Source organism: Coregonus lavaretus (assembly GCF_964263955.1).
Source record: "Coregonus lavaretus genome assembly, contig: HAP1_SCAFFOLD_4641, whole genome shotgun sequence".
Lineage (NCBI taxonomy): Eukaryota > Metazoa > Chordata > Actinopteri > Salmoniformes > Salmonidae > Coregonus > Coregonus lavaretus.
In genome coordinates, this window is record NW_028166239.1 from 20,908 (window position 1) to 37,915 (window position 17,008).

The window sequence follows — 17,008 nt, forward strand, 5'->3', positions numbered from 1 at the left end:
GAGAGGGGGGGAGAGAGAGAGAAAGAGAGAGAGAGAGAGAGAGAGAGAGAGAGAGAGAGAGAGAGAGAGAGAGAAGAGAGAGAGAGAGAGAGAGAGAGAGAGGGGGGGAGGAGAGAGAGAGAGAGAGGGGGGGAGAGAGAGAGAGAGAGCGACAGAGAGAGAGAGAGAAAGACAGAGACAGAGAGAGAGAGAGAGAGAGAGAGAGAGAGAGAGAGAGAGAGAGAGAGAGAGAGAGAGAGAGAGACAGAGACAGAGACAGAGACAGAGACAGAGACAGAGAGAGAGAGAGAGAGAGAGAGAGAGAGAGAGAGAGAGAGAGAGAGAGAGAGAGAGGACAGAGAGAGAGAGAGAGGAGGGGGGGGGGAGAGAGAGGAGAGAGAAAGAGAGAGAGAGAGAGAGGGGGGGAGAGAGAGAGAGAGAGAGAGAGAGAGAGAGAGAGAGAGAGAGAGATAGAGGGGGAGAGAGAGAGAGAGATCTGTATTTATGAATCAGGTATATTATTAATACTCACATGTAAATGACATCTTCATCTTTCTCAATAACATAAATTCCAAACTGAATTAAACAGGAACATTGATTGTGTCTGAATCGGTCTGACTGACAGAAGGGACCTGGAAATGGGTGGACGGTACACCACTGACCACAATGTCAGAGAAAATAATCTGACAATAAGACTGGAACAATTTTAAGTAGAAAAACATATGGGTGTGATTTATAATGTTCTGTTTACCACAGTGTCTGACTGTCTGGTTCTCTGTGTTGTTTTCCCTCTAGGTACTGGGGGAGAAACCAGCCTGATAATGGTGATGGTCCTATAATACTTGTAGGAGGACTGTGCTCAGAATAATTATGGGCATCCTGGTCCTGTAAATAAAGGGAATGACGTAGGATGTAGACATGAATGTATCTGGATTTGTGAAAGAGTGATTTAACAATATCTCATTATGGACAGTAGCGTTGCATGGGATCCTGAGTGGCGCAGCGGTCTAAGGCACTGTATCGCAGTGCTAGAGGCGTCACTACAAACCAGGGTTCAATCCCGGGCTGTATCACAACCGGCGGTGATTGGGAGTCACATAGGGCGGCGAAAAATTGGCCCAGCGTCGTCTGGGATTGGCTGTCAATGTAAAATAAGAATCTGTTCTTAACTGACTTGCCAGGTTAAATAAAGGTAATAAAATAAATGTATGCCGTATATCTCTCTCTCTGAAAAAAAGGTGTGTCTTAATATACTGTTAGGGTTAGACATAAAATTAGCAGTTGTTAGGTTTACAATCAGATTTGAAGAAGATACATTTTTTAAATAGGCAGGTTTTCTGACTTTGCTATTTGGCCAGGTAATGGTATTACAGACTTGTCTATGGGCTCTTTCTCAACTCATCTTTCCTTGATTCCTCCTCCAATCCTCTCTCCTCGTGTGACGAGTAGTGAGTATACGAAGACGCAGACGCAGGAATTAATAAGGTAAAGGTTTACTTAACAATGAGACAGAGAATAACAAAGAGTGAGTAAACGACACGACAATAAAAATCACACACAACAATGAACGAACAGTCCAGGGCTATATATTGGTGGTGATGAGTTGATGAGGTGCAGGTGCGCTGGAGATAGGGGGGCGTGTAGATATGGGTGTGCAGGGGGTAGATATGATCAAACAGTGAGCTCCAAAAGTATTGGGACGGTGACAAATGTTTTGTTGTTTTGGCTCTGTACTCCAGCAGTTTGGATTTGAAGTGATACAATGACTATGAGGTTAAAGTGCAGACTGACAGCTTTCATTTTAGGGTAATTTCAACAAATATCGGGTGAACCGTTTAGAAATAAAATATGTTTTGTACCTAGTCCCCCCATTTCATTGAGACAAATTCACATATGTCTACTTAAGTTACAGACTCACATATATCACACCCCCAAGATTCGCTAACCTCTCACCATTACAGTAACAGGCAGTGGCGGCTCCTGAAAAAATTCTCAGGGGGGGCAATTTTTCTGATGATTTAGGTGACATACACACATTTTAAAAAAGATATGTCCAGCAACAACATGAAGACAGGGGCAGCATATAAGTCAATACCAGAAGCATTTATTGACTGATCTCAAAAGTGTTGGCTTACCAGGGTTGGTGGAGCCCTCCGTTTCATCTTTGCCTCGCAAAGCTAACTCAAACACTCCGCAAAACTTGTCCACCAGTATCTGTCTTTTTATCTCACGTTGTACATCTCTTAAAGCCTGTCTATCACCCCCAGCATAAACTGCCTTCTTCCTATCAAGTAGTGATTTTAGATGTTTTGATACCCAAGGCTTGTTGTTAGGGAAGATTTTACAGGTCTTAGTAGGCACAACTGACTCAACACAGAAGTTTACATAGTCTGAAATAACCTCTGTGAGTTCATCCAGATCAGAGCTGCTGTCCTCAAATACCTCCCACATTGTACAGTCAAAACACCCTAAGTGATAGTGTTGTCATTCCAGATCTGGACAGTTTTAACTGTGGGTTTCTCCCTCTCCAGGAGGCGACAGTAAATTGCCTGAGGTAGACCACATTGTGGTCTGATGTCCCCAGAGGAGGTCTGGTGGTGGCAGAGAACGCCTTTGGTATTGTCCCATAGCACAAATCAAGAGTCCTATTTTTCCTAGTGTGACATTTCACATACTGATGGTATGTGCGCAAGATTTTGTGCAAGGTACAGTTGTTAAAATCCCCTAAAATAAATGTGGGTGCGTCGGGGGAGATGGATTCCAGTTTCTGTGACAGATTATAAATAATCTCTGATGCCTTTGTTATATTAGCTTTTGGTTGAATGTACACAACGGTAACAAACAATTGGGGGAACTCACGGGGCAGATAGTAAGGTCGCAGTGACACAGAAAGCAGTTCAATGTCGGGGGTACAGAGTCGCTCTCTTACCAGGATCGATTTACACCACTGGTCCCTGACAGACGCCCCCGCCGTGAAGTTTCCCTGTGACTGTCAGATCATGGTCCGCTCTGACCAGGGTGAAGCCGGCCGGCTCCACTTCTCTGTCCGGGACTCTGTCATCCAGCCAAGTCTCAGTAAATGCCAGCAAACAGGCCTCCCGATATTCGTGTTGGAAGCGCAGATTCGCTGACAACTCATCCGCTTTCCCCCTCAGTGACTGGGCATTAATCAGCAAGGTGGTGGTTAAGGGAAGTTTGTTCTTAATTTTTTTTAAGTCGTTGTCTGATTCCCCCGCGTTTTCCACGTTTGAATTTGGGTTTGTAATCCACTCGCAGACAATCAGGTATTAGATGGGCCATTGGGATATCCATCGCGTTCGTATTTGAGTTGCATTGTAGCAAAAACTCCCTGCTGTATTGGATTCCGCTGCCAGCAGCGTTTTCATTATTTAGTCCATTCGTAGCGGGTATGTACACGATCAACAAGATCAGTCCAACACCGTGACCCCACCACTGGAAATCCATGGTTGGCAGAATGTTTGTAAACTAAGTGTACAAATTAAAAACATTAAATAACGCCACTAAGTGTACAAATTAAAAACATAAGATTAAAAACATAAGATAACGCCACACTGCAGGTCGCAACAGAGACGCTGCTACCCGCTATTTTCTTAGTTACGTTCATGGTTATGTTACGTATGACGAAAGCGCGTAAGTGCAAGCCCTCAGACACCCATAGAGATTGTATTGAAAGCTTTGAAATTTGAAAAAAATAGATTTTACATGGGAGTCTATGACAGACATCTGGGCGATTTTCAACCTGACTGAAATCGCCCCAAAAGGGGGGGTGGCCATTTGAAGCAATTGGACATTTAGTGGCAGTGTGGCACTGTGGCAGATCAGACGTCTAGATTACAACACTGATAATTACTGTTGCCGTGATATAATTGATTAGAAAAAAAATCCCTTCCTTTTCCCGTTTGGCAGTGCGTCGCCCATATCGCCCTATTGAACAGGCCGCCCCTGGTAACAGGAGAGGTTAGCGTGTCTTGGGGGTATGATATTTGTTCATCTTTACCTTTCTCACTCATCATTATTCACAGTTCATTCAGCACTTTCCGTAATCATTAAGTGTTTAGAAACATATTATATTCTTATTTACAATGAAAGTGACTCCAGAATGACACAATACATCCTGAGTGGCGCAGTGGTCTAAGGCACTGCATCGCAGTGCTAACTGTGCCACTAGAGATCCTGGTTCGAATCCAGGCTCTGTCGCAGCCGGCCGCGACCGGGAGACTCATGGGCGGCGCACAGTTGTCCAGGGTAGGGGAGGGAATGGCCGGCAGGGATGTAGCTCAGTTGATAGAGCATGGCGTTTGCAACGCCAGGGTTGTGGGTTCGATTCCCATGGGGGGCCAGTATAAAAAAAAAAAATATTCACTAACTGTAAGTCGCTCTGGATAAGAGCGTCTGCTAAATGACTTAAATGTAATGTAAATGTACATTATTTACCATGAATTTCAATTAGTCACGAAATATTCTGAAACACAACCAAAACAAACAGCAAATGCATCCAACAAGTTTGTAGAGTTAGAAGCTTGATGTGGTCATTGTGTGCTAAGAATATGGACCAAATACTAAACTTTGACTACTTTAAAACACATATAATTGAATTTGTCCCAATACTTTTGGTCCACTAAAATGTGGGGACTATGTAAAAAAAAGGGCTGTCATTTCTAAACGGTTCACCTGATGTGGATGAAAATACTGAAAGCTGTCAGCCTGCACTTTAACCTCATAGACATTTTATCATTTGCTGGAGTACAGAGCCAAAACAACCAAAAATGTGTCAATACTTTTGGAGCTCACTGTATATATATTTATCTTTCTCAACAACAGGAGTTTATCTTCAATCTCAACAAGAGAGTCTGGATTGGTCTGACTGACAGAGAGACAGAGGGGACCTGGAAATGGGTGGATGGAACAACACTGACCACAGAGTAAGATATGATAACTACTCTGACAATAAGGATCCAATATTCAGTTCATTCAAACTTTATTTATACAGGTTATTGACATTAATGGCAGAAGTCAACAAAATTGAATTTGAACTGAAACGTTTCTGTATATTTTTTACGATTGTGATGTTAACCTCACTGTTATATCTGACTGTTTTTAACCCTGTAGGTACTGGTATTAACCATGATATCTGACTGTTTTTAATCCTGTAGGTACTGGTATTAACCATGATATCTGACTGTTTTTAACCCTGTAGGTAGTGGTATTAACCATGATATCTGACTGTATTTAATCCTGTAGGTACTGGTATTAACCATGATATCTGACTGTTTTTAACCCTGTAGGTAGTGGTATTAACCATGATATCTGACTGTATTTAACCCTATAGGTACTGGTATTAACCATGATATCTGACTGTTTTTAACCCTGTAGGTACTGGTATTAACCATGATATCTGACTGTTTTTAACCCTATAGGTACTGGTATTAACCATGATATCTGACTGTTTTTAACCCTGTAGGTACTGGTATTAACCATGATATCTGACTGTTTTTAACCCTGTAGGTACTGGTATTAACCATGATATCTGACTGTTGTTAACCCTGTAGGTACTGGTATTAACCATGATATCTGACTGTTTTTAACCCTGTAGGTACTGGTATTAACCATTATATCTGACTGTATTTAACCCTGTAGGTACTGGTATTAACCATGATATCTGACTGTATTTAACCCTGTAGGTACTGGTTATTAACCATGATATCTGACTGTTTTTAACCCTGTAGGTACTGGTATTAACCATGATATCTGACTGTTGTTAACCCTGTAGGTACTGGTATTAACCATGATATCTGACTGTTTTTAACCCTGTAGGTACTGGTATTAACCATGATATCTGACTGTATTTAACCCTGTAGGTACTGGTATTAACCATGATATCTGACTGTATTTAACCCTGTAGGTACTTGTATTAACCATGATATCTGACTGTTTTTAACCCTGTAGGTACTGGTATGACCAACAACCTAATAATCCAGGTCCTACTGGGGAGGACTGTGCTGAGATAAACAATGATCAGCGTCCTCTAAAGGCCTGGAATGACTCGCCATGTAACAGGAGACTCAACTGGATTTGTGAGAAAGTGGTTTAACATCACCATGACAACATACTGTAAAACATACCGTAGCCTACATTGCACACAACTTCCTCCTTCATTCTCTCTCTCTCTCTCTCTCTCTCTCTCTCTCTCTCTCTCTCTCTCTCTCTCTCTCTCTCTCTCTCTCTCTCTCTCTCTCTCTCTCTCTCTCTCTCTCTCTCTCTCTCTCTCTCTTTCTTTCTTTCTCTCTCTCTGTCTCTCTCTCTGTCTCTCTTTCTCTCTATCTCTGTCTCTCCCTCTCTGTCTCTCTCTCTTGCTCTCTCTCAAGCCGACACACACACACTCACACACACATGCAGACATACACTCACACATATTGTTTTATTTGTTTGTAGTAGCATATTCATAAAATTGCTTGTTATTTCCTCAGATTGTAGCTTCCTGTATACCAGTAGTTATTTCCTCAGATTGTAACTTTCTGTATACCAGTAGTTGACAAATCAACATTACATGAGTATATTTGACTTTGTGCACACTCTGCATGCGATGCATTTCCTCATTTCCAGTTCAAATATATTTATCTTACTTTCTACAGATATTAATCTAAGGAATACAATAAAAAAATCCCCAATTAAATCTGTTCAATTTAAGCTGTTTTGCATGGGCTGCGTCTCAATCCACCACATCCGCCGATATCGCCCTTCCTCATCTGGAGTGGAAGGTACCCGAGCTAAAGAGGTGTTGGTCAGACCATGAGACATCCCAGAAATCGGTCTTCTCACAAAAACGTCTGTAGGGTCCAAACGGTTTGGCCTACAAACTAACATGACCACTTTGTGGAAAGGGGAGATTTAATGTCCTACAATGTCCTAGCAGGTCCACCAGCTTCCTGATTGAATGTGATTGAATACTTGGAGCAGTTTCACCTGCAGTTGGTCACTGATAGAGATCAGACCAGCACTGAGTGGACATACACAAGCATGTAGACACGCACGAACAGACACACGGACAGACGCACGGACAGACACACGGACAGACACAAACATCATTTAATGTTCCCCTTTAAAACTTCTGATTAAGATGCAGACATAGATTTCCACCATTTCCGTCCCCTTCACCGTGGAAACGGCCAATGGAACCTGAGGAACCTTTACCGTCTGAGCCACCAACGACCGCAGCTTCACTTCCTCCTTCCCTGCCAGCATCTCCATGGTGACTGGGGGCGGTTCGGCCAACGGTACGGTGAGCCTCATGACACCTGCCAGTACCCCGTCAGGAATGGACCTCTCCCTGACCAGGAGGCCGCTGGAGCCGCAGACTTCAACAACGCATTCCTGCGTCTCTCTGTTGTCAGCAAGGTAAGGGTCTAGTTTCAAATCTCTAAAATGGCCTGCATAGATGTGAACCCAGGAGGGGCCCCAGACTGAGTTTGGGAAACTCTGCATAGATGTGAACCCAGGAGGGGCCCCAGGGCTGAGTTTGGGAAACTGATAGATTAATTATTAATGACTAATTATTACACCCTGAAACTGTGTGAAATGTGTTAGAATGTGTGAGTGTAGGACCAGTAAAGACTATGACATTGAGCTACTATTTAGCAATGTGAGTAAGAGTTAGACCAGACAACAAAGGAGAACTGTCTAAACCAAGATAAAGGGGCCTCCCAATTTACGGAAGAGAGAAACTGTTAGGCTTTTTGAGGATATTGCAGGATATTGTGAGGATGCGATAACTGAAGTTTGCCACCTGGCCGAGCAAGGAGTAGGAAAAGATAAGAACAGTGTGTGACCTAATGGTCAAGAGAGCAGAGGAAAACATGAGCTGAACCGAAGTGTGTGTGTGCTTGCAAGATGTGTATAGTGGAAAAATACAGGCCACCTAAGGGGGGGGGGGGGGGCAGGATGTTTGTATGACGTATGAGTATAAAAGATAGACTCTGAAATTGTGATGTCAGAATTCTCAATGAATAAATCTCTGACTATGCAGACCGGGACTCTGTCCGTTACTTAAATCCCAAAAGACTTACAACCTTTTGGGAGACGCACAGAGACACTGAAATAGTTTGTTAAATAATTCACATAACAGAAACCCTGCATAGATTTGCACCCAGGAGGGGCCCCAGGACTGAGTTTGGGAAACCCTGCATAGATGTGTACCCAGGAGGGGCCCCAGGACTGAGTTTGGGAAACCCTGCATAGAGGACGAAGAAGAAAATGAAGAGAAAAAAAGTAAAAAAAATGTTCAGATTTAGAGGAGAGTATTTAGATATACTGTACGCGCTCGCACACACACACACACACACACAAAGTTCCCCTTTCATACCTCTGAGAAATATGCAAACATAGATTTCCCACACACACTTCTGAGTAACAGTTTAGATAGATAAAAGGCCCCTATATTGCGTGAGGCCATTGGTGAAATCGGTGGCTGGCCACAGAGCACAAGCGATAACGTGACCTCCGTTTGAAATCTGGGGTGTCAAAGCCTCAGCAACACTATATGATCTGTGTGCGAATTCACTTAGTCCAATATTTTATCTGCTAAAATATATGATCACTTCAATTATGTCTTGAATCAATAAGTACATTACCAAAAGTATGTTTGACCTGCTCGTCAAACATCTCATTCCAAAATCATGGGCATTAATATGGAGTTGGTCCCCCCATTGCTGCTATAACAGCCTCCACTCTTCTGGGAAGGCTTCCACTAGATGTTGGAACATTGCTGCGGGGACTTGCTTCCACTCATCCACAAGAGCATTAGTGAGGTCGGGCACTGATGTTGGGCAATTAGGCCTGGGTCGCAGTCAGCGTTCCAATTCATCCCAAAGGTGTTCGATGGGGTTGAGGTCAGGGTTCTGTGCAGGCCAGTCAAGTTCTTCCACACCAATCTCGACAAACAATTTCTGTATGGACCTCACTTTGTGGACATGGTTATTGTCATGCTGAAACAGGAAAGGGCCTTCCCCAAACTGTTGCCACAATGTTGGAAGCACATAATAATTTAGAATGCCATTGTATGCTGTAGCCTTAAGATTTCCTTTCACCAGCCTGAACCATGAAAAACAGCCCCTTATTCCTCCTCCACCAAACTTTACAGTTGGCACTATGCATTTCATCAAGCTCCAGACGAACAGTTCTTGTGCTGACCTTGCACTCGGCGGTCACGTTCTTCGAGCTTGCGTGGCCTACCACTTCGTGGCTGAGCTGTTGTTGCTCCTAGACATTTCCACTTCACAATAACAGCACTTACAGTTGAGCGGGGCAGCTCTAGAAGGGCAGAAATGTCACTGACCTGTTGGAAAGATGGCATTCATATGACGGTGCCATGTTAAAAGTCACTGAGCTCTTGAGTAAGGCCATTCTTCTGCCAATGTTTGTCTATGGAGATTGCATGGCTGTGCGCTCGATTTCATACGCCTGTCCGTAATGGGTATGGCTGAAATTGCCAAATCCACAAATTTGAGGGGTGTCCACATACTTTTGTATATATAGTGTATGTTTAAAACAGATGTGCACGGTGGGAAACAAACATGTTTCCATTAGAAGCTAAAGTAGGGGGAGTCACTTGGTGGCCAGTGATGTGTTGATTTGACAGTTTCTCATCTGTTAAAACGGTGTCACTTACAGTAAGGGACAGGAACAGACACAGGGCAGAGGTAACGATATCACAAGAACCTGGGGAGACTTAACATAGACATGTTAGACAGAAAACTCAGTACGATATTGAGATGTATGAGGCCATCTACAGTGCCTTGCAAAAGTATTCATCCCCCTTGGCGTTTTTTGTATTTTGTTGCATTACAACCTGTAATTTAAATGGATTTTTATTTGGATTTCATGTAATGGACATACACAAAATAGTCCAAATTGGTGAAGTGAAATGAAAAAAATCACTTTAAGTGATGATGTCTAGTAGTTATCATGTTGATGGTCATGCTGAATGGTTTAGTGATGATGTCTAGTAGTTATCATGTTGATGGTCATGATGAATGGTTAAGTGCTTCCATCTAGAGCAGGAGATGAAATAAATACTAATAATTGTTTTTAGAGGAGAGTATGTACATGTAATGTAAAATGTTATTTTTTTTATTAAACATGTTAAACATGTTTTCATGTTAAATTATTAAAATATATCGCTTTCATACTTAAAAGAATAACAAAGGGACATTTTAATAAAACAGCAACAATGTCATTTAACAAGGTCTACCAGCCTGAATGTGATTAGATGCTGATAACAGTGTGACCTGCAGTTGGACACAGACAGAGGGCAGAACAGTACTGAGAGGACACACACACACTGCATGCCACATGCAGGCACACACGCACACATGCACACACACACCTACACACACACACACACACACACACACACACACACACACACACACACACACGTAAAGTTCCCCTTTTAAACCTCTGATAAAGATCCAGATATAGATTTCCCCCACCGCTTCTGAATAACTCTTCACACTGATGTCACACAGAGACAGCATACATAGAAAAATAAGGCCCCTATATGGCCATTGATGTGAACTCCTTGTGAAGGCTGGGATGTCAAAGCCTCAGTAATGTTATATGATCTATGTGCAAATTCAGAGGGTCCAATTTTTATCTGCTTCAATTACATTTTGAATCGTTTAAAACGGATGGGAAACAACCATGTTTAGATTAGAAACTAAGGCTGGTGCAAGTCATGTGGTCATGTGGTCATGTGGTGGCCAGTGTTGTGTTGATTTGACAGTTTCCTCTTCACTGTGGTTGACAGTTTTAAAAAAATAGAGTCTCTACCAAATGTCACAAAGACACCGAACAGTCCAGGGAGAAGACACGGGTACAGACGTATATTAGAGTTGAGGTTAGAAGAAGAAGTTACTGTATTTGACCACAAGTGTGTTAAGATGTCAGAGGGAGTCTATGAAAACTCTAATGGATTCATAGACTATGAGCCTGATGCAATGAAGAACACGGACATTGATGGCCAATTATATGGCAACGTAAAAGCCTTCAAGCCCAGTCCAAGAGATGGAGTTGTTGCTTCAGGTAAGATTGCACGCACGCACGCGCACACACACACACAAACACACACATTACAGGTGAGATTATCCTATAGTACTATAGCTTTGTTTGTCCCAATCCTGGATGATACAGTAAAACATATTACCAAAGTTCTTACTTTAATAATTTGTGATTCAGTTCATGTTCAGTGGTGGAAGAGACCCTCTGGAGTTGCTGCAGTGTGTCTGGGGCTGCTGTGTGTTCTCCTACTGGCTGGGATCATAGGCCTGTCTGTCTACTGTAAGTTTAGTATGTTGTCAATGAGACTTAAGTAGCCTACTTAATCATACTTAATCATCAATGGTGTGGTAGTTACATGTTTGATTAACTTTTCCCTTTTGCAGATGGAGTCATTGGTCATCACGACTCAATAGAGAGAGACCAGCTACAGGCCAGTTACAGCTTTCTGACCAGAGAGAGAGACCAGCTACAGACCAGTTACAACAACCTGACTGAAGAGAGAGACCAGCTACAGACTGAGAGAGATTTTCTTAGCAGGAGTCTTACCAATCTCAGTGAGTAAACCTACAGTAATACATTTTAATGAATACCACACACCTGATCATGAGTCTGTATTCATTCATTAAGTGTCCAGTGTGATAAATTGAAGGAAATGTGTGTTTTCATCTTGTAGAACCAACTTGTCCTGAAGGATGGCAGAAGTTTGAATCCAGTTGGTACTTCCTGTCTACTGAGACTAAAACCTGGAAGGAGAGCAGAGAGGACTGTCTGGAGAGAGGAGCAGACCTGGTGATCATAAACAGTGATAAGGAACAGGTGAGAGAGAGAGAGAGAGAGAGAGAGAGAGAGAGAGAGAGAGAGAGAGAGAGAGAGAGAGAGAGAGAGAGAGAGAGAGAGAGAGAGAGAGAGAGAGAGATGGGTGTGCAGGGGGTAGATATGATCAAACATATAGGTATATATTTATATTTTTCAACAACAGGAGTTTGTCTTCAACCTCAGCAATGGAGTCTGGATTGGTCTGACTGACTCTGTTACTGAGGGGACCTGGAGATGGGTGGACGGCATCCCACTGACCACCCCAAGGTAAAACACTACTGCTCTAATAACACTGACCACAGTGTAAGGAGTAGGACTGATTCTCTGTTATTCATACTCTAGGTCCTCCATACTCAACTGGTGGACCAACACTGACAACAGAATATGAACTACTCTGACAACAAGGCTCCAATTTTCAGTTCATTCAACCTTTATCTATACAGGTTACTGTCATTGATGGTAGCAGTCAACAAAGTTGAATTTAAGCTGAAACATTTGCGTATATTATTTAGGACTGTGATATTCTAACAGTGATATCTGACTGTTAGATATCACCAATACCCTGTAGGTATTGGTATTAACTATGATATCTGATGGTTTTTAACCCTGTAGGTACTGGTATTAACCATGATATCTGATGGTTTTTAACCCTGTAGGTACTGGTATTAACCATGATATCTGACTGTTTTTAACCCTGTAGGTACTGGTATTAACCATGATATCTGACTGTTTTTAACCCTGTAGGTACTGGTATTAACCATGATATCTGACTGCTATTAACCCTGTAGGTACTGGTATTAACCATGATATCTGACTGTTGTTAACCCTGTAGGTACTGGTATTAACCATGATATCTGACTGTTGTTAACCCTGTAGGTACTGGTATTAACCATGATATCTGACTGTTTTTAACCCTGTAGGTACTGGTATTAACCATGATATCTGACTGTTTTTTAACCCTGTAGGTACTGGTATTAACCATGATATCTGACTGTTTTTAACCCTGTAGGTACTGGTATTAACCATGATATCTGACTGTTGTTAACCCTGTAGGTACTGGTATTAACCATGATATCTGACTGTTTTTAACCCTGTAGGTACTGGTATTAACCATGATATCTGACTGTTTTTTAACCCTGTAGGTACTGGTATTAACCATGATATCTGACTGTTGTTAACCCTGTAGGTACTGGTATTAACCATGATATCTGACTGTTTTTAACCCTGTAGGTACTGGTATTAACCATGATATCTGACTGTTTTTAACCCTGTAGGTACTGGTATTAACCATGATATCTGACTGCTATTAACCCTGTAGGTACTGGTATTAACCATGATATCTGACTGTTGTTAACCCTGTAGGTACTGGTATTAACCATGATATCTGACTGTTGTTAACCCTGTAGGTACTGGTATTAACCATGATATCTGACTGTTTTTAACCCTGTAGGTACTGGTATTAACCATGATATCTGACTGCTATTAACCCTGTAGGTACTGGTATTAACCATGATATCTGACTGTTGTTAACCCTGTAGGTACTGGTATTAACCATGATATCTGACTGTTGTTAACCCTGTAGGTACTGGTATTAACCATGATATCTGACTGTTTTTAACCCTGTAGGTACTGGTATTAACCATGATATCTGACTGTTTTTTAACCCTGTAGGTACTGGTATTAACCATGATATCTGACTGTTGTTAACCCTGTAGGTACTGGTATTAACCATGATATCTGACTGTTGTTAACCCTGTAGGTACTGGTATTAACCATGATATCTGACTGTTTTTAACCCTGTAGGTACTGGTATTAACCATGATATCTGACTGTTTTTTAACCCTGTAGGTACTGGTATTAACCATGATATCTGACTGTTTTTAACCCTGTAGGTACTGGTATTAACCATGATATCTGACTGTTGTTAACCCTGTAGGTACTGGTATTAACCATGATATCTGACTGTTTTTAACCCTGTAGGTACTGGTATTAACCATGATATCTGACTGTTTTTTAACCCTGTATGTACTGGTATTAACCATGATATCTGACTGTTGTTAACCCTGTAGGTACTGGTATTAACCATGATATCTGACTGTTTTTAACCCTGTAGGTACTGGTATTAACCATGATATCTGACTGTTTTTAACCCTGTAGGTACTGGTATTAACCATGATATCTGACTGCTATTAACCCTGTAGGTACTGGTATTAACCATGATATCTGACTGTTGTTAACCCTGTAGGTACTGGTATTAACCATGATATCTGACTGTTGTTAACCCTGTAGGTACTGGTATTAACCATGATATCTGACTGTTTTTAACCCTGTAGGTACTGGTATTAACCATGATATCTGACTGTTTTTTAACCCTGTAGGTACTGGTATTAACCATGATATCTGACTGTTTTTAACCCTGTAGGTACTGGTATTAACCATGATATCTGACTGTTGTTAACCCTGTAGGTACTGGTATTAACCATGATATCTGACTGGTTTTAACCCTGTAGGTACTGGTATTAACCATGATATCTGACTGTTTTTAACCCTGTAGGTACTGGTTTTAACCATGATATCTGACTGTTTTTAACCCTGTAGGTACTGGTATTAACCATGATATCTGACTGTTTTTTAACCCTGTAGGTACTGGTATTAACCATGATATCTGACTGTTTTTAACCCTGTAGGTACTGGTATTAACCATGATATCTGACTGTTTTTAACCCTGTAGGTACTGGTTTTAACCATGATATCTGACTGTTTTTAACCCTGTAGGTACTGGTATTAACCATGATATCTGACTGTTTTTAACCCTGTAGGTACTGGTATTAACCATGATATCTGACTGTTTTTAACCCTGTAGGTACTGGTATTAACCATGATATCTGACTGTTTTTAACCCTGTAGGTACTGGTATTAACCATGATATCTGACTGTTTTTAACCCTGTAGGTACTGGCATAAACCACAGCCTGATAATGGTGGTGGCAATCCAGAATATGGTGAGGAGGACTGTGTTGAGATACGTGAAGATCAGCGTCCTCTGGAGGCCTGGAATGACAAGTCATGTGACAGCAAACTCAACTGGATTTGTGAGAAAGTGGTTTAACATCACCATGACAACATACTGTAACAATACAGTAGCCTACAGTGCACACAACTTCCTCCTTCATTCTCTCTCTCTCTCTCTCTCTCTCTCTCTCTCTCTCTCTCTCTCTCTCTCTCTCTCTCTCTTTTTCTCAAACCCACACACACACCCTCATACACACATGCACCCACATGCATACATGCATGCACATACACACACGCATGCAAACGCACCTATCGTTCTATTTGTTTGTGGTATCGTATTAATACAATTCCTACTTAATTTCTGTTTGTAACTTCCTGTGTCACAGTAGTTATGTTTCACTCGTCATCAGGTTCAACTTGAAGTTAGTACATTTGACCTTGTGCATACACATAATTTCTTATTCAAATATATCCTACAGATATTTACATGCTCAATTTAGGTCTGGTGCGAACATTCTCAACAGTACCAAGCCACAATTACATACACTGTATATTAGTTGACTGTATCACCAGTCAATGAGTGTAGTAGAGATATCAAAGGGTATCAAAGGATGTTACTTAATCATCTTTGACAGTCAGTCTTTGTAGTCAAGTTACATATAAGCACAATATCAAATTCTCATATTTGACTGTTGTTCCTCTATATCGGTCCCAAAAGAGTGAAGTTAAGTGGATCTTTTCAGTCGTTCAACCAGCTGTCACTCAAAATCTCCTCGATCAATCAGTTTCATTAAGAGAGAGGGCGGCAGGTAGCCTAGCGGTTAAGATTGTTGGGCCAGTAACCGAAAGGTTGCTGGTTCGAATTCCCGAGCCGACTATGTGAAAAATCTGTCTCTGCCCTTGAGCAAGGCACTTAACCCTAATTGCTCCGGTAGGTTTCTCTGGATAAGAGCGTCTGCTAAATGACTCAAATGTAAATGTAAATGTTGAGGAGAGCCCCGGCGGTTACTGTTGTCATCTGATCTTCACTTGTTAAGCCTACCCACCCTCAATATCCACTTGGAGAAGGTTGTAGTGTTAAATCTATTGTATGGACTGTCACGCCCTGACTCAGGGGACTCTTATATGTTGAGTCAGGGTGTGGATTTTCTATGTTGTTTTTTCAATGTTTGTGATCTAGGTGTTGTAGATCTATGTTGGCCGGTGTGGTTCCCAATCAGAGGCAGCTGTCGCTCGTTGTCTCTGATTGGGGACCATACTTAAGCAGCCTATTGGCACTGTCATGTTGTGGGATCTTGTTCCGTGTTCGAGGCTTGTTTTGTGTGTAGCCTTAGGACTTCACGTTTCGTTTGGTTTGTTGTTTTGTCGTGTGTTTATCAGTTAAATAAACATGTACGCATTTCACGCTGCGCCTTGGTCTGACCCGTCCTTAAACGTCCATGACATGGACATTATAATGACGCATGTTTGTAGTCATGGACCTCCTGAACATGTTAAATGTATATTTGGGAGTAAACAGAGGGTCCAAATCAGCAGAAAGGTGAAAGGAAGGGGGAGTTCTGGAAACTCCCTGAATTATCTTGGGGCTGTTACATATGATATGTAATATATGTTAACAGCTAGCCTTTGTTCTCCACTTCCCCTCTATGATCTATATCTTCCTGGTATGATAGTGTCCTGTCCATCACCACAAATAGCAAGTCCCATTCCCTGGGTAGGAGGACTGTGTTGAGCTATACTCTGGACAAGATGACCATGTAGAGACATGGAATGATTTATATTGTGCCGCAGAAAATGGTTTAACAATAACCACTGTAACATTCTCTCACACACACACATGCACACAAATACGCACATAAGTATGCATATTGTTCTATTTTTTGTATTTGCATAGCCACAACTACCCATGTCATTTTGTTGATAATTGAGATAGAGCCTTAGTGTCAGAGAGACATAGAGGAGGAAGAAGAACATTAAGAGAATGAGGAAGAGAGAAAAAACAAGACAAATAATAGTTGTGTTTAGATTTAGAGGAGAGGATGTAGACGTACTGTACTCTGGAAAATGACTCTTCATTATTTTATTACAAACATGTCATGTGATTTGACATAGGCTTATGCTTCGTA

The 17,008-nt window shown here is 41.7% G+C and overlaps 1 protein-coding gene across 1 annotated transcript; it reads left to right on the plus strand.

The window, feature by feature from the left end:
* The first annotated feature begins 10,865 nt into the window (after nt 1-10,865).
* Nucleotides 10,866-15,223, plus strand: LOC311114940 (C-type lectin domain family 17, member A-like). Its single transcript, XM_084190162.1, has 6 exons — nt 10,866-11,079; nt 11,233-11,334; nt 11,439-11,609; nt 11,729-11,871; nt 12,035-12,138; nt 14,823-15,223. Exons 1-6 carry the CDS (start codon nt 10,938-10,940, stop codon nt 14,977-14,979), a joined length of 819 nt encoding a protein of 272 aa, XP_084046288.1. The 5' UTR covers nt 10,866-10,937; the 3' UTR covers nt 14,980-15,223.
* The last annotated feature ends 1,785 nt before the right edge of the window (nt 15,224-17,008 follow it).

Excerpts from the sequence above, each read along its gene's own strand:
- LOC311114940 (XM_084190162.1), top strand. The coding sequence starts at position 10,938 with ATGTCAGAGGGAGTCTATGAAAACTCTAATGGATTCATAGACTATGAG. Across the intron at positions 11,610-11,728 it reads CAGGAGTCTTACCAATCTCA|AACCAACTTGTCCTGAAGGA; the intron begins GTGAGTAAACCT and ends TTCATCTTGTAG. Across the intron at positions 11,872-12,034 it reads TAAACAGTGATAAGGAACAG|GAGTTTGTCTTCAACCTCAG; the intron begins GTGAGAGAGAGA and ends TTTCAACAACAG.